This window comes from Schistocerca americana, chromosome 1 (genome assembly GCF_021461395.2).
Source record: "Schistocerca americana isolate TAMUIC-IGC-003095 chromosome 1, iqSchAmer2.1, whole genome shotgun sequence".
Classification (NCBI taxonomy): domain Eukaryota; kingdom Metazoa; phylum Arthropoda; class Insecta; order Orthoptera; family Acrididae; genus Schistocerca; species Schistocerca americana.
Genome location: NC_060119.1, coordinates 509,248,220 through 509,270,682, shown reverse-complemented (window position 1 = coordinate 509,270,682; position 22,463 = coordinate 509,248,220). Strand labels below are relative to the sequence as shown.

General features: G+C 39.3%; 1 protein-coding gene across 3 annotated transcripts in view; it reads left to right on the top strand.

Moving 5' to 3' along the window:
- Nucleotides 1-22,463, top strand: part of LOC124604846 (intraflagellar transport protein 122 homolog) — a 239,008-nt gene that overhangs the window by 40,386 nt on the left and 176,159 nt on the right. For all 3 annotated transcript variants that reach the window (XR_006978594.1, XM_047136514.1, XM_047136515.1), the window contains exons 6-9: nt 1,001-1,076; nt 1,157-1,351; nt 1,431-1,519; nt 19,112-19,220. Coding sequence is in view for 2 of the 3 variants with exons in the window: in XM_047136514.1 (XP_046992470.1) it covers nt 1,001-1,076; nt 1,157-1,351; nt 1,431-1,519; nt 19,112-19,220 (469 nt within the window). In the remaining variant the exon portion in view is untranslated. The remainder of the gene's footprint in view (nt 1-1,000; nt 1,077-1,156; nt 1,352-1,430; nt 1,520-19,111; nt 19,221-22,463) is intronic.

Sequence of the window (22,463 nt, the reverse complement as noted above, 5' to 3'; positions counted from 1 at the left end):
AGTAAGTATAAAAAAATGCTGTAGGTATTTACATATGCTTCCATATAGATGAAAGTATGTCCCTGATTTGTGCATAGTGCTGTCTTACATCAAAAGCTGAAGCTGAAACTCAGACTATTTATCAGTAGATTACAGCAGATGTGGAAGGATTTATCATTCCTACAGCAGTGATCATAGCAGAACACAACTGAGTTTTCTCTCTCTCTCTCTCTCTCTCTCTCTCTCTCTCTCTCTCTTTCCATCCCTGCCTGCCTTCCTCTCTCCCTCCTTCCGTCCTTCCCTCCCCCTCTGCATTCTCCGCCCCCTCCCTCCTTCCCCTCTTTCCACCTCCAAAACACTGTTCCCATAACAAATTCAAGCAAAATATTTAATTAATTGTATGAGACTTTTTTAGTATTCATATGAATTGATAATATTAACTGTTGCAATTACCTGTATTACTCTCATACATTAATAACAATAAATGCATGAGAACATAATAGGAAATTTCTGTTTGCCTGAATTAACTTTGTCCATATCACCAAATTGCATCTCTGAATAATTAGCGATGCTGGAAGATGCAAAATCTTATTAGGTACCTTGAGGAAAAGGCAACCAATCACCTACAGTGGACCAATGCATGGAGCACAGAGATGCATCAACAGTAAACAGGATTTTCTAGCAGAAGTACATTCATTCACACACACACACACACACACACACACACAAATGCATACTCTCGCTGCGGTCATGGGAATGTGTGTTTGGGTGCCTTTGTGCTTGTTTGTGTGTGGATGTGTGGACTTTTGCTAGAAAAAGAGCAAGAGTTCAAAAGCCAGCGTGAATGCTCTTTTCTGTGTGCATGTCTCTGTGCTCCACACATCAGTCTACAATAGGTGAGTAAATGCCTTTCCCTTATTGTACGTACTTCTCCATCCAGGGATTTCATTATTATAATAAAATCTTATTAGTGATCAAAGTGCAATGGCCTATGAATTACTTTGTTCTTGTCTCTTTATAGGGAAGACAATTTTGACGTGTTATGCATTGCAGACTGGGGTCAAGGTTTATCGTTTTACACTATGGGTGGCAAACTGGTAAGTGCAGGGTAAAGTTTGACATTCCTTTACTTTTCTTCTCTCCTTTTGTGAAATCATTATTCATTGTTCTCAAACAGGTGGGCAAAGAGCGCAATATTGGCTTTGATCCCCTTTGTGTTAGTTATTTCAATAATGGCGAATATCTTCTCCTTGGTGGATCAAATAAAATGTGTACATTGATGACAAAAGATGGAATACGTCTTGGAACGGTTGGAGAAGAACAGTCTTCATGGGTATGGTGCTGTGCAGCCCGCCCAGATTCCAATTATGTGGTATGTTATGTGTTTATTTTGACACATTGTAGATTTTCTTGGGAGACCAATGATATTTGAACATATTGTTATGTTATAGGCCCTTGGATGTCAAGATGGCACAATTGCATACTACCAACTGATATTTAGCACAGTGCATGGACTTTACAGAGAACGCTATGCCTTCAGGTATGTAGGAATAAAGGGAGTGCTTTATAGCTTGCGATACTGTATGAAGTAAATTATGTGTACATGGATGATTGTGTGTTTAGTCTACAAGTATCTGGTACAGTAGTGTGCAGAACTGTGTCATAGTAGACATCCATTGTGTTAATACAATCTTGTACATTACACTTCATGTGTAACTGAAATGTGTATTTTTCTAATATGTGAACAAGCTGAGCTTGCAGTTATGTTTAGTTGTGTCTCAGTATGAAAATCTGGCTAAATACATGAATGATTGAAATGTGTGGGTAGTAGACACAATTAAGCATAAATGTATTGAGCAGGAAAGTGAAACAGTAACATTTGTGAATATTTCTACTTCATAAAGTCATTTTTTTCCAAACTTCCCTGTGATTTGAATCATATTAACATTTATTGTCAAATGATCATGTTAACGTTTATTGCCAAATTGCATTCCTAGGTTTAAAGAATGGTATCTCAGAACCACAAAAGCTGCTCGTCTTATAGTGCATCCATTGCAACAGCCACAAATCCACTGCAGTAATGTATAGCTATTGTATTAAGTGCCACAACAGCATACAGACCGTGGGAAAATTTTATCTGCTAAAATCACAATTGGAGGTGTGGGCTGGGGACCAAAATTATTGGTAGAGGCAGAAAAGTGTTAAACATCATTGTGACCACTTATAAGAAGATCACTACAAAGAAAATGACTGGAAAGCTTACTATATTTCTAGAAAGGAAGCACCAGTGAAAACTGTTAGGTGAGGACAGCTTAAAAAGGCTGCTCATCACAGAATACCTAGCTTAACCTCTTGTATATCAAGAAGAGTCTTCACAGATGCAAAGAGCACAAAACATGGGTGACCAAACAAAAGGAAACATGCTTTTATACAGCTCTGTACTGCATCACCTGCCCATGCATGTAAAATGTCAGGGGCAGTGTTTTACAAGTGTGAAGTGTAGTGGAGGCTCTGTAATGATCTGGATGGTCGGTCATTCTGTGGTTTCTGTGTCATGTTGAAAGGAAAAATAACTGATCAACTAATGAAATGCCTTCAGGTGACTGTTCATCCTGAGATGAGGTGCTGCCATAAGATTAACCTCATCCACACAGACTGAAATCTCAGAGATAAGTTTGTTGAGCAATATAATGAAATAATGCACCCTAGATCACCAACTTAGAATATTATCAAGCCATTTTGGTCTTTATTGGAAAAACAACTAAGGGCTTGTTATTCTCCTTCAGGATTTCTCAAATACTTGGGGCAGTTTCATTTGCAGTGAATTCTATAAACTACATCAACGTACAAAAACATCCAGGCAATTTTGAATGCAAAAGGTGTCCCCAGCACATTATGTATATGTTAATATTATTTCTTTCCAAATCCCAGCATTGAGGAATTCATACCTATGCATGTGTCAAATTGTCAGTGTAAAACACTGAACACAATCTTAGTATTTTGTCCTATAAGACTAAATATGGCATTTAAAGCTCCAAAATCTATTGTATTTATACACACATCAAAACAAGTTTTGCATCAGCTCTGTTCTGAGAGTCCTGGAACCTGTACAGAAAATTGGAATAGAGATCAACATGCCCTTTCTATTGCTCACGAAAACCAAACATTGCATATTGTACCACCATACAGCGAGACCTTCAGAGGTGGTGGTCCAGATTGCTGTACACACCGGTACCTCTAATACCCAGTAGCGCATCCTCTTGCATTGGTGTATGCCTGTATTCGTTGTGGCATACTATCCCCAAGTTCATCAAGGCATTGTTGGTCCAGATTGTCCCACTCCTCAACGGTGATTCGGCGTAGATCCCTCAGAGTGGTTGGTGGGTCACATTGCCCATAAACAACCCTTTTCAATCTATCCCAGGCAAATTCGATAGGGTTCATGTCTGGAGAACATGCTGGCCACTCTAGTCGAGCAACGTCGTTATCGTGAAGGAAGTCACTCACAAGATACGCACGATAGGGGCGAGAATTGTCATCCATGAAGACGAATGCCTCACCAATATGCTGGCGATATGGTTGCACTATTGGTCCGAGGATGGCATTCATGTATCATACAGTCTTTACAGCACCTTCCACTACCACCACCAGCATATGTCGGCCCCACATAACGCCACCCCAAAACAGCAGGGAACCTCCACCTCGCTGCACTCGCTGGACAGTGTGTCTAAGGCTTTCAGCCTGACAGGGTTGCCTCCAAACATGTCTCCGACGATTATCTGGTTGAAGGCATATGCGACACTCGTCGGTGAAGAGAACATGATGCCAATCCTGAGCGGTTCATTCAGCATGCTGTTGAGCCCATCTGTACTGCACTGCATGGTGTTGTGGTTGCAAAGATGGACTTTGCCATGCATGTTTGAAGTGAAGTTGCGCATCATGCAGCTTATTGCACACAGCTTGAGTCATAACACGATGTCCTGTGACAGCACGAAAATTATTATTCAACATGGTTGCATTGCTGTCAGGGTTCCTCCAAGCCATAATCCATAGTTAGCAGTCATACACTGCAGTAGTAGCCCTTGGGCACCTGAGTGAGGCATGTCATCGACAGTTCCTGTCTCTCTGTACCTCCTTCAATGCCGAACAACATCGCTTTGGTTCGCTCTGAGACACTTGGACATCTCCCTTTTTAATATTTTTTTTGTGGGATCTGAAATTTAAAAACCTCTCTCACACCGGCCTGATTTAGCTTCACTGATCAGGATAGTAAAAACATGCGTATATTAAGGGAATTTTCATTCATAAAGCAGGCTCACATTCACACAGTTCAATACTATTCTATCCTGATTAAATTGAGCTTACCTTAAATTCCATAAGGCAGTGAAGCAATTTCGAAGTCTCGGTGCGACGAAAATTGTCAGTCGATTTCCTAAAAACATTTGTAATAATTATTAACTTTCGGTGATCACATGCGGAAGACCGGAGATCTGCTGGTAAGACTGTGTTAGCCCATTTATTGAAAGTAATAAACTGGATATCTTGAGTGTACAAAACGGCAGGTTCGTCCAGTGTAAATCAGACGTTTCCCACTGATCCCATGCAACACAGTTTAGTAAGCAAACACTGTCAATAATAATCAGTTAAATAATACGCGAACACACTTACTTTAGTTTAGTTCATGTATTAAATTCCTTCTCATACAGAATCTCATCAAGATGGCGACTAGCTCAACAATACATACATATACATCTTCGTTCTTTCACAGCTAATCAGCAAGATCTGAATCATTCTTCTCATAAGATAAAACATAGATAGCAGAGAAGCTATTCCGTGGAGTAAATGCACGCTCCAAGGAATAATAGGGCGTGAAATTACTTTGCATTGATAATCATCGTATATTAAAGTTTAGGAATCGGTAAGATAAGAAGAGATATTTCGAGATATGTACCGAGTTATATAATTTGTAAAATTTCTGAAAATATCGTGGAGAGACCGCTGCAAGAGACATTACATCGTGGAGAGACCGCTGCAAGAGACATTACACTTTGTTGAGAGCCCTTCCTGGCAGAAAGTAACAATGTGGATGTGATCAAACCCTAGTACTGACTATCTAGGCATAATAGAACTACAGAAAAAAATGAGCCATGTACCTCCTTACTGGTAGAATGACTGGAACTGGTCGGCCGTCAGACCCCCTCTGTCTAATAGGTGCTGCTCATGCATGGTTGTTTAGATCTTGGGGCAGGTTTAGTGACATCTCTGAACAGTCAAAGGGACTGTGTCTGCAATACAATATACACAGTCAACGTCTATCTTCAGGAGTTCTGGGAACTGGGATGATACAAAACTTTTTTTTGGTGTGTGTATTGTGGGGCCAAAGTGTCCAACATTTTCCCAGTAGAATAGGTCTATCCTTGATGTGTGTACCTGGATCTGTAAAATACCCCTCAGTGGATACCATAACTCAGAACATTTGAGGGAATAGGTAGAGACAAAAGGCTCCCAAACTGATGTTTACGGTGGATGTTACAACTATTTGTGTTGCAAATGGTCCGCAGCTCGTGGTTGTGCGGTAGCGTTCTCGCTTCCCACGCCCGGGTTCCCGGGTTCGATTCCCGGCGGGGTCAGGGGATTTTCCCTGCCTCGTGATGACTGAGTGTTGTGTGATATCCTTAGGTTAGTTATGTTTAAGTAGTTCTGAGTTCTAGGGGACTGATGACCATAGCTGTAAAGTCCCATAGTGCTCAGAGCCATTTGAACCATTTTTTGTTGCAAATGCCACTGTTTTCCCATTGACAAACCACCTTTGTGAGCAAGTACGCTGCCCTTAATGAAAGGCAGTTATTGTTAAACCATTTATAAGTTGATTAATAAGAGGAATCTCTATTGAATCTTATGAAACAACAGTTGTAAGCTCATCAGCATGTAAAATGGTTTTTATGCTCCTATTTTACAACGAGAGCTGTAGTTGCCATGAAATGTCATAGCTAATGTTAGTACTACTCATTCAACATTAATTTCTACAGATGCATGACTTATGGATCTTTGTCTTACTAATGTCTCAGGAGTGTTTAAATTGAAATCAGTTGCAATCAATAACTAATTCAGTTTAGCATTGTTTTTAATGAAAGTTTTGTTAGAAACATTTGTTATTCCAATAGGCATCACATCTATAATTATTGGAATATGATTACATTGTAATCTTCTGCTGATACATGATACTACTGTTTTAGAGAAACCTTTTGTTCCCATGTTAGAGCAATATCTCCAATAGGACAGTCATAAATATTTTTCTAACTTTAAAAAAAAAATGAGTGGCAGGATGGCAACAAATGCATAGATGTGGTCAATTATTGGTGTATCAGTAATGCACTGCAATGGGTGCCTCATAAAGTGGAAAGCAAGAAAACTCGCTGTAAGAAAGTGTTGCAAGACATATTTTGATGACTTCCCAATTAATAAAATCTTATGAGACAGTGTTAAAAACATCGTGAATCTGAAATCACTGACAGTTGCCAAACTGTGCCCAGCACATTCATCATTCATGTTGAATTTGCAGAAAACATGATACACTGCTTTTTATATATCACTCTTAAAACCAAGAAATTCCTCCCATACTAGCTTATTTTTATCAAATTAATGAGTTAAATAGTCTTTAGCAGTAAAAATTTGTAATTCTATTCATAGTTTACACTAAAACATACATAGAGAGTTGAAGATACTACACAGAAATGATACTGTGCAATACAGAGCTAAGTGGGCATTTAAGAAAAACATAGTAGCCTTAACTTTTTTCAGTAAGATAAATGGCTCAGTACTTCAAAGTACAAAGAAACTGCCGGTGTATTTTCTGCGTGTAAGAAAGACGTATGTCATTGATGTGCAACCATACTCAACATATGTCAGATTGATGCATCAAGAGTCATACTCAAATGGTATTTGCTCTGTATATGTATTGAACACTTACTATCAGTTGGATGTGTTTGCTGTTAACTGTGTGTTGCCATTATTTTTATTTCACAGTGATTCTTCCTTTTCCATTTGACTGAGAAAGAGCCACTATTGAAGTTTGGCAAGCACTATTCCAATTCCCTTCAATACAGCTTATTGTTATAGTGGCTCTAGAGCCATTTTGGTTGTATAATTGTGATTGTATACAGCATTGAGCTACTATGGTGACTAGAGAGCACTATCATTACCTTGACGAATGGAATCGTTGAGTTTAACATATAACCTTGATGCCATTAGACCTTGCACAGGCTGTGTACACCGTAGTCACACAGGAGGTAGGTAGGACAGTGTGTTTGATCAAGTCCACATCATTAGGGCAGTCTGATTTATCCATATTTTGAAGTAATGCAGGCTTTGAGCATTCAACATTTCACTGTATCAGCAGTTTACCATTAGAATTTGATTCATGTAAAATTACTACCACCAGAGTCACCTGTTGCACTCCACAGTGTTGTAGATTACAAGGATCGGTGTGACCAGCTCAATTTTGATGACGGAGATGAGCCATAGTGCAACAGATCACACCCATGAACTATTTCAACAGATTACATTCCATTTCCATGCCACATAACTGGTTGTGAACAGCAACACCTCTCCCCCTGCCCCCTTCTCCCAATCCTTACTTCCTTCTCCCCAATCCCCACCCCTTCCCCATTGAGGAGCAGAAAGCAGAAGACAGGAATGATAGAATTGATCTATAATTATCTTTGTTTTCCACAGAAAAGATTATATTTGATGGCATGGGTCAGTTAATATTTAATATTTTTTGTGAGTAGGTTACTTTTCAGGTTGAGGAAATGAAAGGTTCTATTCCTGGGAAGAGAGGGAAGGACAGAAGAAGATACCAGATGCTGGATGACATCAGTAGATCACAAGGACGGTATCAAAGAATGAACAGAGAAGCATGGAGGGCCATGAAGTCTAAACATACCACAAGGCAGATAACTAAATGATGATGATGATGATAATGATGACATTCATCATGCATCATGTCCTGTAAATGTCATCATAAAAGAGAGCCTTCATGGATACCAAATTAAACAGAAACACCCATTACAGGCTACTTCGGTAAAAGACTAGTGCTAATGTATTCACACTGTTCATTATGGGAAGTACTCCTAGATCACTTTATATACTTATGTGTTTATTAGGAAAAAAGTTACACTTTTGATTAAAGCCACTGCTCTTCTTCTTACACTACTTTGCTATTGTTTTTATTTAATACTTCAGAAAAAGCAGTTGTGTGACTTACACAGAATGTTACCATTTGATCATATACTGGCAAAATCAAAAACAGTTGAATAAGAACAGTAGAATTAAGGAGAATCTGTATATCTTGAGTCTGAATACTCTTATAGTAATTAGAAGTTGTGGCTAATAAGGAACATGTACAAAATTGTGTTGTAGACAAGTGAAGCAGTCGCGCCCAATGTACAGAACTCTGTCTGGGATACTGTATTTTTACATTTGTGGATTATGCACATTTATTTGTACACTGTTTCGTAATTTCAAAGATGTTTTCACGAATACATGGAACTGAAATTTTTTTCAATATTGCACTGTAAACACAGTTTACTTTTTGATTTCTGCATTTTCAGTTGAGATGCCCTTAACAAAGGCAAATTGAGTTGTTGCTCAAAGGTTATACCAAGAAAAGTTTTGTATTCAAGGTGTCTTACAGCCTTCATATAATTGATAAATGACACTTATATATTCAAAGACAAGGCTGCTCGCTTTTATATAAATATAAATAAGCAAGTTCATCTTTGAATGCAAAAAAAGTCATTTATCATCTATTCTGAGAAAAAGAGTTTCAGTATTTTGTTGTGAGATGCCTTCTTAAAAAAAGGGTGTACTATAAGTAGAACTCAGTATTCACAGATGTAAAAAAAGTCTTTGGAAAATACAATATTTGTCTAGCAGAGAAACAGCAGCTATATAGTAAAACTGAGGAGGCGGTAACTTTTCCAAAGTAGCAGGTTTCTTACTAATTAACTCAATGAAATGTAGATGGCATAAGTATGAATAGCATTAAGCAGCATAGTGATACTTTATTGTTAACTAATGTATACATATTAAGTTTCTATGATTTCCTTGTATCTTGTTGATATATATCTTGACTAATTCCACATCTCTGAAGGTTCTCTTTCTTGTACATATAGTACAACAAGTGGTATCCGTTACTGGTGTAAGTTTGCCTGGGAGTGAAAGGACCAGGCAAAATAAGGATTGAATATCATTTGTATCAAGATTTTTATTAACACTCCTCAGGAAAAGTAATTTTACCAATTAGGCCAACAGGAGCTTCACAAATTAAGACCAAACCATCCAACTAGATTAAAAAAAATTAAGAACAGTTACTTAAAATCAATAAAACAATCTCTTCCAAGGTTCTTATTCTCTTTTAAAAGAATAAACAATTAAGTACAGAACTCAAGAATGCCCAAACAACAGTGTTTTATAACAAGCATAACATGATAGGAAACCAGTCTTCTAAACAGGAAGGCAATAAACATCTTTAGAATGTATTTGACTAACATACAACAAATAATTCAGGTTTACATAAAAGAAGTCATTGAAAGGAAGGAAAAATAATTAAAGCTGCTTGGTGTGAAACCACCACATATTGACAATGTGGTCCAGACAAACAGCCCTGAAATTACTTAGGGCAGGCCCAATATGATGCTCACCACATTCCTCCTTTTCTAAGCAACCAGAGGGTACGTGCTCCAAGGCTTAAACATACAATGATAGCCTGATGAACAGAGAAGTAACTTTTAAGTAAACCAGTAAAAACTTATGTCATCAGATTACACTCTGGCAGCATAGATAAAACAATTGTAATAAGTCACTCTAAGATTATAAGGTAACTGCCCAGGGCAACCACCCCCACTTACACCTGATTGTAAAGAAGTTCAGCAGCCAATTGAGATTCAGCTTCAAATCGTGCCATGTGGTGGAAACAGTGACTACTTAACCGTCACATAGGACAGAAAATGTAGGTGGAAAGAAAATGCGGACAGTTGGGTGATGAACCTCACCTATGTTAAATACAAGCTCAGTTTCAGACCCATTGTTGACTATCGTGTCCTTAATCATAAAGTAATCTGGGAGTCTGCCCCTTTTTGTGATTTACACAGGTGTTTTTCATGGTTTTCCGGGGCCCACTATTTTTCTGTTTTCGGTCTTTACACAGGCCTTTTGCACTGACTGGTACTTACATGAATTCAACTGGATGCCTTTCAGTCTTTTTACAGGGGTGGCAGTTCTTTCTGGATTATTCAGTTGCATGCTCGGAGACCTGAAGTTCAAGTGTGCGTATAACTACTAGGATGATGTTTTTCACAGTGCCATCTTCCCAAACATTTGGAGCATTTGCAACTGGTTTTGGGGCATCTGAGGCAAGTGGGGTTAACTGTCAAACTTTCTGAAGTTACCTTTGCTCATTATGAGATATATTTTAGTTTGCTGAGCTATCCACTCCATTAAACCTGATGCAAAAGAAGGGCGAGCTGTTTGTCTGCACCAACTGTGCTGGTATAAGCTGACATCAGCACACAGTTTGACAAAGAGATTGCTAGAAGATTAATAGTAGGCGCAAGCAACATGCTTATCAGGAGAGAGGCCAAATAAAGACTCACAAGCAACATACTGCCAATGTCATCTTGACTGACAGTATTTAGATCGCCGCCGCAGACTGGAGGGCCCAGTGAGTCCTTGTCAGTCATCTAAAGAGTCGATGAGTCGAGTCATCAGTCGCAGTCCAGGGGGAGTCGCAGTTGCAGTTAGCTTAGCCTCTAGCTCAGAGTCAGTCAGTACCTAGTGACCAGAGTAGTGTACATTGTGGGGCTTGTACTTCACCAGCAGTGAGACTAATGTGGACGATTATGGAAGAGCTTGTACCACAACAACTAGCTTAAGATAAGTAACTTCCTGTTAGACCAGAACCTAGTTAATAAATCTTCCTGACTGGAAGATGGTCAGAAATTAAAATCCAATATTCCATATGATTAGTCACACTAATTTATGTGCCAACACTTCTGAAAAACCATGTAATGTCTGAAGGAGAGCCTCAGCGTGATGAGGAGGTAAACACACAGTGTCGAACTCTGCACCAATTACATTAGTATTACAGAGACCTACCCTCCTAGAATTGTGGCCAAGTGAAACTTCACCTCAGACCAAAATCCAAAATAAAATTTCCCAGGGACATAATCCAAAACTAATCCTGGTTTACTTACAGAATCACACCAACTTCCCGGAAACGGACTCTGGGCACGCACAGGAAAACGCACCACATCGCCTTCATGCCAAAGATCATGTTCTAGGAGATGTGGCATGAGCTATTGATCATGCAGTGGTTCAGAAAGGTCTGGCAGAATGCTAATACTTCAAGTCACTCACCAAATAGGAGTCATATTTAGTCATCAACAGGCATACAAAAAAGAATGAAAATATTGCTAGCTTTTGGAAGAAATCCTCTAATGAGCTAGAATGTGTGCGCTCTTCTCTCTCCCCCCCCCCCCCCCCCCCCAATAAACCACACACACACACACACACACACACACACACACTACTACTACTACTACTACTACTACCATGAGTGTGTGTGTGTGTGAGGAGTGGGAGGCATCCACACGCTCTAGCTCGTTCAAGGATTTCTAAGGTTTTCATTCTTTCTTTGTGCCTGTTGGTGACTCAACACTTCTCCTATTCAGGGCATTATCTCCTTTACACCTACAGTACATATTTATATCCTGCCAGAACTTTCCTCTTGTTAAAGCCATGGACTTGGTTACTTTGACAAAGAGCAAAAGATTGATACTCACAAGTAATTTGTGCTAAACTTTGTCTTACTTAACACAGTTTTCAGTGATTAGTCTATATCAGTAAACAGCACACATCCATGAGCTAGGAAAAGTGCACATGTACAGTAGGAGCAGAGGCTGAGTTTTGAGCACAACAATTTGACCGCAAGCTAGACTGAGCAGATGTTACATGCAGCGTCTGTAAGTCAGCTCCAACTACAGTGCTGGCTATGTGGGATGATAAGGGCATATCTCAGAGGCAGTCACAGGTTCACAGTGCAGTGACATGGTTGCTGCTAGCTTCAGAACTTAGACTGTCTTGACGTGGTATCAATGTCAAACAGTACATTCCTCTCCCCAAACCTCTTTGCCGTTGTCTGTTGTAGGTGCAGATGCAACTGAGGAGGCAGGAATCAGAACTTCAGTTGATGATAAACCCTTACAAGCATCTCGGCATTCATTTTATGAATGGCTGGGAACACTGACTGAAAAACCAGCCATAAGGGTGTCCACTCACACACAAGGATGTACTGGAAGGTGGCAGGGCGAACAGACTCATCCACCATGGTTGAAGCTGCTGGCACGGCAATGTTGGTGACAGTGCTGCATCAGCATCCTGGGCACATTGTCCAGCACTGGACCTGAGGTAGATGAAGGCAGCCGAGGCTGCGGAGTCCTTATGTACACTGACTCTGCAAATGAAAAACCTGTGGCAGGATCATGCAACCCACAAAAACAAACTTGATTTTGAGGGCACTTTTGCAGCTTTGTGGAATCCTGTACAACATATAGTGAGTGCCCCAAGACAGGTGATAAGGTCACATTCCTTGGACCTGTGTCGGTCAAAACCTGTTAGAAATACCAAATCATGCACATTAAACTTAGAGTGTTGTGGAGGAAGGCCCAACCTATGTGGAGGATGCAGCAGCTGGAGCAGTGCCATATGCTGGTTCCATGCAAGAGCTCTGCAAGCAATTTGCAGTTGCATGGCAGGGAACAGTAGAACAAGATAGAGAGCACTAAAACTTGCATGGACACCACATACGGAAACTTGTAAATTCATCCACAACAAGAAGCCAACAGGAATTCCAGTAGATAATCACAAAAAAATGATGTGCAATCTTTGCCAAGGGACACTTTTCTTGAGCCAATCGAAAAATTTTTGTAGTGGAGCGAACTGGTGTTCTGTACATGCCAAATTTTGTGATGTTGTTCTATTTGAGCATACATGCTGACCCACGTGCAGTGTTTTCTGACAAGCAGCTGAGTATGTGCAAGCAGCTGAGTACGTACAATGCCCCAGTGCCCTTGATGGAGAAAGCAGAGAACTTCCTTCTAAAGCAACTGTGGCACAACCACACGGGACTAATCACTGTTTGTATGTTAGAGAATGACACAGTGCTGAACCGATAAGTTGTGCCGAAGCAAAAATAATGGCATATGATCAGATCCCATAAGTGGGTGCGGCAAGCACGAGTTTTGTTGCATGGTATCATTAAATGAAATACTTCCTCTGCTGCCTGCCCACTGGCTGTTACAGGGGAAGTCACAGCAATGTCGTGCCAAGCCAAACATTCCTGTGCCACTTAATCTCTGATACCTCAAGCTGCAGGCCGTGCTTAGCAATATGTGGTTGCACATTGTCTTTCATGGCCTGTCCATAGGCACAGAAGAGTTCACAGAGAGAATATTGTCTTGAATGTGCAAACCAAACAGATCAGAAGAATAAAACATTCTTGGTTTTCAAGCCACGTCAATTAGAATAAAATCCTTGAGCTTCCAATGGCCATCTCCACCATTGTCGTCAGGAGTTCACTGACTGCCAGGACTGCTATGGTTTCTCACTTATACAGGCATGATGACAGATGCCAAACAGATGGACCCAATGTGGCACGCGCGTGTAAGTTGACCCGGGCAGCTAGCGGAGACTCAATGCCAGAAATATTTTCACTGTCACATGAACACAAAACTGTGTTTTTGTAATGAAATGTGGCAGGTAAGCTGCAAATAGATAGCACAGGAAGGTCACGTCCATTGTTAGCAGAAAATGTCATCTTTGACTTACATAGCTTGTGCTTGTCTAACAGTTCATATTTGCTTCCATTCAAATGAGTCATTGACATGCGAGTGTCCAGTTGCATATGTATTCTGTCTCTTGCAGGCTGCAAAGTGACAAATAATTTATTAGCATGACACTGGATGGAAGAAATTTCAAATTCTTTGCCTTTGCATTTGGCTCCCATTGAACAATACTAGAACTACTACTTGGCATTGGAAATATTACGTTAACATCAGTTGACTGATACAGTGGAGAACATGCTGAGTGATTGTTGGATTTGCATGTATGCTGACAGACGGAATCTGTCTATGCTCGCCACAGTGGTAGCACTTAGCATCATGACTGTTGCTTATGTGCCTTGAAACACTGAACACAGGCTTTAACCATGTTAGCCTACTGCCAAGCACACTGTTGTTGTTTACATTACTGCTTTGGCTTGTGAGCGAAGGGCGCAACCTGTTTACCATTACTGTGAAGAGCACAAATAGGAGCAGAATCAAAGTCCATCGCCACACTGTCACAAGTCCTGGTGCTCCACCATTTCCAAAACCTGTTGCAAGCTATGATCAGGATACTTAAGACTCTGTTCGCGTATGTAATGATCTGACACATTTTGATTAACAGCGTCCCTAGTGCAACAATGGCATCACTGTGGTAACATCCACACATGCACTTGAGGTTGTGATGCCATGTAAGTAGCCACCTACTGATTATGTGTTTGGATTGCCTATACAAGCAAAAGAATTTGTAACATGCAACTGCCACCTTATTCTGCTCATCATAGTACTTGTCGAGTGCAGCAGTTAGTTCATCTAAGTCATACTTTAAGAGCGGCTGGTGAGAAAAAGTTTGCAGGCTAACTGGTACACTAAAACACTGACTGTTGCAATAAAATATGGCTGCCTTCCCTACCTTCAGTGTGAGGCAACTGCAAGTGCAAGTCGAGCTGTGCATGGTACTCAAAACTATTCTTCTTGTTAAGAATCAAATGCCTGGAATGGTGATGTGGAAACAGATGCTGCTGGCTGTTGTGCTGTGGCTACTGGAGCGATGCCACAGTGTTTGCTTCCATTGCTAGCAATCTGTTCATGGATTCCATAAGCTGTTGCTTTGGCCTGCAACTGAATAATCTGAGTTAATGACAGTTCTTGTGGGTCATTGGCAATTATAACACACGTGTGCACACACCCCTCCCCCCCCCCTCCTCCTCCCGCACACACATGCACAAACAGTACAAAAATAGAGCACAACCACTAAGCTATACTGGAAGAAAGTGCCGATTAAAGTCACTACATATTCGCCACCAGGTATGGGACAAATATTCTGAAATACACACAATAATATTGGTACACAATATCAATGTGGCAGGCAAGCACAGCAAATTCCATAATTCCACAAGAAATACACATGCAGCAAATATGCTTGTTGAAATGTGGAAACCAAAAACAGCAAAACCAATGTTCTTGTTGGGAAGTGAGACAACCAACAAAACAATGTCACTTATGTTCCATTTCGAGAAGAAGTAGGACCAAGCAGCAGCTAAATGTAGATTTCCATTGACACCAGATGTTTGGTTGTCCCATAGTGGATGCCTGTGAGTTGGTGGTTACTGTGACAGAGAGCAAAAGATTGAGATCTCAAGTAATGTAAGATAAACTTTGTTTGACTTAACTCAGTTTTCAATGACAATTCATATCAGTAAACAGTACAAATCCATGAGGTAGGCCAAGTCTGTATGTACACAGTAGTATCAGAGGTTGAGTGTTGAGATACAGCAATTAGACTGTGAACTAAATACGGCAGGTGCGACTTGTGGCGCCCTTAAGTTGGTCCCGTCCACAGCACTGGTGGAGCAGGAGGATGAAGGTGTGCCTAGGAGGCAGCTGCAGATTGGTAGTGCAATCAAGCCATTGCTGCTACCTTCAGAATGTGGAGACTGACTTGACATGGTATTGGAGGCAAATCATATCACATACTTTTATGAGAAAGAGAACTGTCAGGGATGTGGGGAGAGAGAGAGAGAGAGAGAGAGAGAGAGAGAGAGAGAGAGAGAGAATGTTCTTAAGCTATTTAAGAATTTCTTCCAAAAGCTAGCAGTTTCATTCTTTTTGTGTGCTTGCTGACAAGTCAGTGCTTCTGCTATTTGATGAATGTTTCTCTTTCTTGATCGTATATACAGAACACGAGTGAATGAGTGAGTGAGTGAGTGAATGAATGGATAGATGAATGCATCAGCTGGCTACAAAGGGATCTCAGAGAAGTCACTACCAGGTCTCCACAATATTTTAGAACTTTGGTTGAAATACTGTCATAAACAGGGAATTACTACCCTAATGGTTTTTGTGATCTCTCTGGCAGTTGATTTGGCAGAACTGATATCTAGTTATGGAGTATGCAATGCCTATCAAAGTAAGTCCAGTGAATCTGCTTTTGATGGTCCATTTTTTGTGTCCCTTTGTTGTTGCATATAGTTGGGAAGCATTCATGGAACTTAGTGACCAATGATTTGAATTTAACATCATATGTGTTGCTGCTACTCTTGTCAGCAAGCTGAGTACCATTTGCCTTATTGAATTTTTTCTTGTCATGCTTATGTAATATTGTTGGAAGAGCGGTCACTATTACTTGCTGGGATGGTCGACTCAGGATGGCTTGCAAGACATTGAATGCTGACTGCCAGTCCCTCAAGCAGCTGAATCAGAAATGCTTCACTAGCAAAAATGTTCTTTATTCATTGAGTAGCTCATACAGTCTCTTGGCAGTGCCTCAGTTGCATTCGTTGACTCCCCAGGCAGCCATGGCTGCCTCAGTGAAGTCCAAGGCAACATACTCAGCTGCAGTAGTATATCGTCACTGGGCAGGAGCATCAGCTCAGCTGAGTGCAGCATTAGTGTATGACCTTGCAAATGTGTGGCTGACCTGAGGTGTCAGCAGTCTGCCAGTATGTGTGTTGACAGCCAGCTGCTGTGGTAACTGATCAAGTATGTGATGACTGATATGATGCTCTGAACCCCAGACCCCTTGGAGACATCCAGAGACTGGACAGTGTCACCTTGGCAGTGGGCCCAGCTGTATGGCACTATTCGAGTCCAGTAGCACCAGGTCTACCAATGGCCTGCTGATTGGTAGCTAGTGAATGAGGTGATAAGATGTGATGATGAAGCTGATACACCCTCATACTCACCATCAATTGGCATGGAGTACGTCTTGTTGTTTGCAGCAGTCGGCGACAAGATACTACTAGATTATGGACGCCAAGTATTTATAGTTGCTTAGCCTACTTTTGTTATGGCTGGATGCTGTTTTAGGTCAAATAGTTAACCAAGGTGCTCATCATCAGGCTAAGGCACGAGATAATTCAACTTGCCACTGCAGTGGGTTGAGCCCTTTCGCTATGCCATGTCAAGAGTATTCTAGACCTGCCAGCAGATTCTCACAGGCAGCTGGTTTGCCTGTCTGGCCACATGTTGTGAAGTCTATGCAGAGAGGTGGTGGCTCAGCAGCTAATAGTGCAGTAAACTGCCTTTGATTTTTTTCTTGTATTCTTGAATTTTTTGAGCATAGTGGATAGCTTTTGCGATTTTGATGACAAAGTGAATAATTATGCAGTACTACTTGTAGTACACCCTTGAGTCTTGATTAGATCTAGTTCTCTGAATTTAATAGAGGTCTCTCTTCCTGGCACATAATAATATTGTGTGAATAGATTTAGAAATAATTAAATTATCATCTACTGTGTGTCTTTGTTAAACTTCTTCCTGTTATTGGTCCAGTAAATGTCTTTGGTATTAATCATTGTGAAAGTGTCAATTTCTCTTCGTATCTAAATCTAATTGATGGTGATGCCATATTGGTACCATTAGATGATTGCTGTGGGACAAACCATTTATTATAGGGATTATATCTATTTCTTGAAAGGCAGTAGAATTTAGAAATAAATCATCAATCACTGTTGCACTGTTTGGGAATGTTGCTTTGGAAGTCAAACCAAAGCTGGATGTCAGTGATTCTAGGTGCCCTTGATCAGAATTATCCGAGATGAAATCTATATCGAAATCTCTGTATACAGTCACTTCCTTGTTTTTTTTTTTTTTTTTTAGTAAGTCTTATTAGTATGCCATCTAATTGTTTAATCAAATTTTAAAAAAAAATTCCTGTAGGTGGAACACAGACTGTCAGAACTGCTGTCTTGTATGTTCCCAATTCTATAAAGCACTAAAAGAGAGATTTAATACTTTATTCATTGAAGTCTACACCTTGGAACATTATTCCAGTTTTTGTGTATACAACTACTCCTACATTACTCGTATTATGCCTACAGTAAAATGGTACTAACTTGTATCCATTTAGGTGCATCTGTTTAGTTTGTTTGAATTCTACATGATCTATTATGCTTAACAAACCAGTAGAAATAACTGTACATTTCTCAGCATCCTGTAGTGATATGAGAAGCTCATCTTTCTTACTTAACATGCTGCTTATTATGACAAAGTTCAGATGTATTATGATCAGTACCTTTTGTTCTGACCAAACTGCCATTTTTGTTCCCTCCACTGATTGTTGCAACTGGACAGACTAAGCACTGGTTACGTTGGACGCTTCTTCAGGTTAGTTGTGCAAGCAACCTTGAACTGGAAACATTCAGATTCACTTACAGTGTGACCATATGAGGCATGACACATAATTGCACCCATATGTGTTAAATCCATTCTGCTGAGCAATTCCTGAAACTCATTCACCAGAGTGCTTTATCCAAAGCATTTCATATTCTTCAAAGAGTGATGTCATCTTCACATTAATTTAAAGAGCATTCCCTGCAATGCTCATTTGTTTTTATTATCAATAGCATGCAAAAAATACCTTTAAAGAATAATGACCTATGTTATTATTCATAATCACTTGACATTTTAGCAGCTGAAGGTTCACTGTGAGTAATTAATTTAAAAAATTAGGGGTCAAATATGTTCCTTTCAATTCATTAAAGTTTAATAATAATGGATTTTATGCAATTGTGTATAAAGGCCCCCCCCCCCCCCCCCAAAAAAAAATCTCTCTCTCTCTCTCTCTCTCTCTCTTTCTGTCTCTCTAATTCACTCTCTTTCTTCCTCTGTGTGTGTGTGTGTGTGTGTGTGTGTGTGTGTGTGTGTGTGTGTGTGTGTGAGAGTGTGTGTAGAGAATTCAGTGTTTTGTTGTAAGAGATAAGTTGTAGGGTATTTTTACAAAAGTGATGTTTGTTTTTTACATTTTCCAGAGAAAATATGACCGATGTAATAATCCAGCATCTTCTGACAAATCAGAAAGTCAGAATAAAATGTCGAGACCTTATAAGGAAAATAGCAATTTTTAAACATCGACTAGCAGTAAGTTTCATTACCCATGTTATTCAGGCATCATTAAATTTAGAATGCCACATACATAAAATATAGAAACTGTGTAAGATGCAAAAAAAGTATATGTTAAGCTAGAGAACATAAACAAAAGGGAATAAAATTGTATTTTAGAGATGCCAGATACATTTTCAGCTAGATTATAGGTTAGATTAGATTCCGTTTTTGTTCCATAGACCCAAAAATAAGATGATTCTGATGGGTGTGGAAAAAGTCAGAAAGTATAACATCAAAAACATAGAACATTTGAATATAATACTCACTTCCATGGCCAATTGTCAGGAGATTGTTAAAGTATGTAAATAATTACAGTAAACTGGAACTGCTAATATTTACAGAATTAATGCAGTGCCAGAATGAAACATAATTATGCACCTCTCATAAATGTATCATACACAAAATGCCTAATCCTGGCTGTTGTGACCAAGTGCTATCAGAACTGAAATCTAACAGACATTTTTACTTAAGCTGGTTTAACAGTCCCTGTAGTGGGAGTTGCCTGTCAAAAAGTCTTTCAAACTCTGTTTAAACTGAGCTGAATCTGAAACCAAGTTTTTAATGATTGCTGGCAATTTATTGACCAATGTAAGTGATTTTAGGTCATTATGTAGATTGTTGTTATACCTAGTGCTGACACTACGTATTGAGCTATTGGTTGGAAATAAACACATATTACTTGCAACAAATTTCATTAAGGAAAAATATACTGAGAAAAAGTGGTTAGAATATCCTGTTCCTTGAATGGATTTCTACATGATGTTGTTGAATTCACACCACAAATGAGTCTAATTACACACTTCTGCACTCTAGAAACTTTTGCTCAGTTTGATGAGTTACCCCAGAATATGATCCCATGTATCATAATAGAATGAAAGTAAGCAAAGTATGCAAGTTTTCTATTTTTTCCTCCTACATCTGACATCATTCGCACTGCAATTACAGACTTGTTTAGGTGCTTCAGCAATGCTGTGGTATGCCTTTCCAAACTGAATTTATTATCAGGTTGTAATCCCAGAAACTTCACCTGTCAGTCTCCTCAGTCTACATGTCTTCATATGTTATACAAATGCTGGAAGAAAATCTCTGACAGGTTCTGAACTGCATATAGTAGGTCTTTTCTGAATTAGCTTTAACCCATTTGTCAGTGCCAGTGATAATTTGATTGGCTGCCATTTCTAAATCTGTACTTGAGTTCCTAGTTATTGCAATGTTTGTATCATCCGCAAACGAAACAAACAAAACAAACTTAGCATCTGGCAGTGTAACAGATGAGGGATCATTAATGTACACAAGATAAAGCAATGGACCCAAGATAGAACCTCAAGGAACAGGTAATTAATTTCCAATCAGATGAAGACTGATTGTGTACTTGACAGTTATTTTACAATGACACCCTTTGTTTTGTGTTAGGTAAGACTCAAACCACTTTGCAGCACTGCCGAAGACACAGACAAAGGCTCTTGACAGGTCACAGAAAATGCCAGCAGCCTCTAATTTGTTACCTAATGAATTAAGTACATTCTCACTGTATGTGTACTCTGTATCGGAACCCTGAAGGAACCCAAACTGTGACTTGGACAATATGTTGTTTGCTCCCAGATTCTTAAGAAGACGCTTGAGTGCAACCTTTTCAAATATTTTTAAAACAAATCTGGCAAAAGTGAAATTGGTCTATAGTTAGACAGTATCTCTTTATCCTCTTCTTGAAAGACACTTCAGCTTATTTGAGTCAGTCTGGAAGTGCTCCGTGATAAGAGATTGATTACACAAATAACTGAAGATAGAACTCAACTCACATGATCACTCTTTGATTAACTTAGTTGATATGTTATCATAACCACTAGAATACTTTAATTTTAAGGTTTTTATGATGGATGCTACTTCGTTGAGAGATGTCACTGTCATTTCCATTTTACTGAAGCTATTAGTAAAGACCATTCTCAGATACTCCACTGCACTGTTTACTGAATCCAATACCCCCAATCTGTCAGCAACAGAAACAAAGTACTTATCTATGAGGTTTGCAACACCACATTCACTTGTTACCAATGTCTCATTTATTTTTAGAGCTATCTGTTTCTCTTCTTTTTTGGCCCCTACTGTCTGTTTTCACTATATCCCATATAGTTTTGTTGTCTGTTGTAATGATATTTTTCTCATAATAAAGCTGCGTGGATTTCTATTCTATTTGTTTCAATATTTTGCAGTATTTTTGTGTAATGCATTACAATGCTAACATCAGAGCTGCCTAGATAGTAGATACAGTCTCCTTTTTGTCCCACACGATATCTTTATTCCTTTTGTAATACGTGGTTTATTTTTAGACTTCTGTCAGCTTTGAGTTGCCTTTAGGGGAAAATAATTTTCAAAAAAGGAAGTAACTTCATTAATGAATGCTTTGAATTTTCCATTTGAGTCAGAAGTATTGTAAAGATATATCCAGTTCCTGTCTTTGAGCAGTCTCCTAAAAGTCTCCATTTTTGACTGATTTATTACCCACCTGTACTCAGATTTCATAGATTTTATGTCCTGACAAGTTTCAACATTTAACATAAGATGCTTGGTATGTCATGATCAGACAGCCCATTTACTATTGGTTTTGTGATATGACTTCCCTCGATATGTCTACAATGATGTTATAATAGTGGTGTCAGAGCATTTACATACCCTAGTTGCAAAGTTCATGACAATGTTACTGATTGCAGTAATTGTTCTGTGACAGAGCTCTTCAATTAAATCCACATTAAAATCGCCAGCAACCACTATTTTCTTGTTTCTTACTGTGAGATGGGACAATAGAGCTTCCAGATTTTTTATGAAGAGGTTAAAGTTTCCTGAAGGTGGTCTGTATTGTACTTCCCATTATAAAGGACTTATTATAAAACACTGCTTCTGTTGCACAAGCTTTTAATTACTGCTCTGAGCAAAATTTGTTAATATCAGTATTCTTGAAATTAAAACAGTTACTGACAAATGTGGATGTGGCAACTCTTCCTTTCTCCAGATTTTCTCCACAGAAGTATGAAGCTAACTTGAATCCTATAACATGTAACATGTCTATACCAGTGGTCAAATGATATTCAGAGAGGCAGATTATATCAACTGGTTTGCTCCGTTCTAATTCTTCAACACAAATAAACAATTCATTAAGCTTACTCCTTAGTCCTCAGATTTTCTGATGCAATAAGGATAACTGATTTTGTGTACTGACTGAAT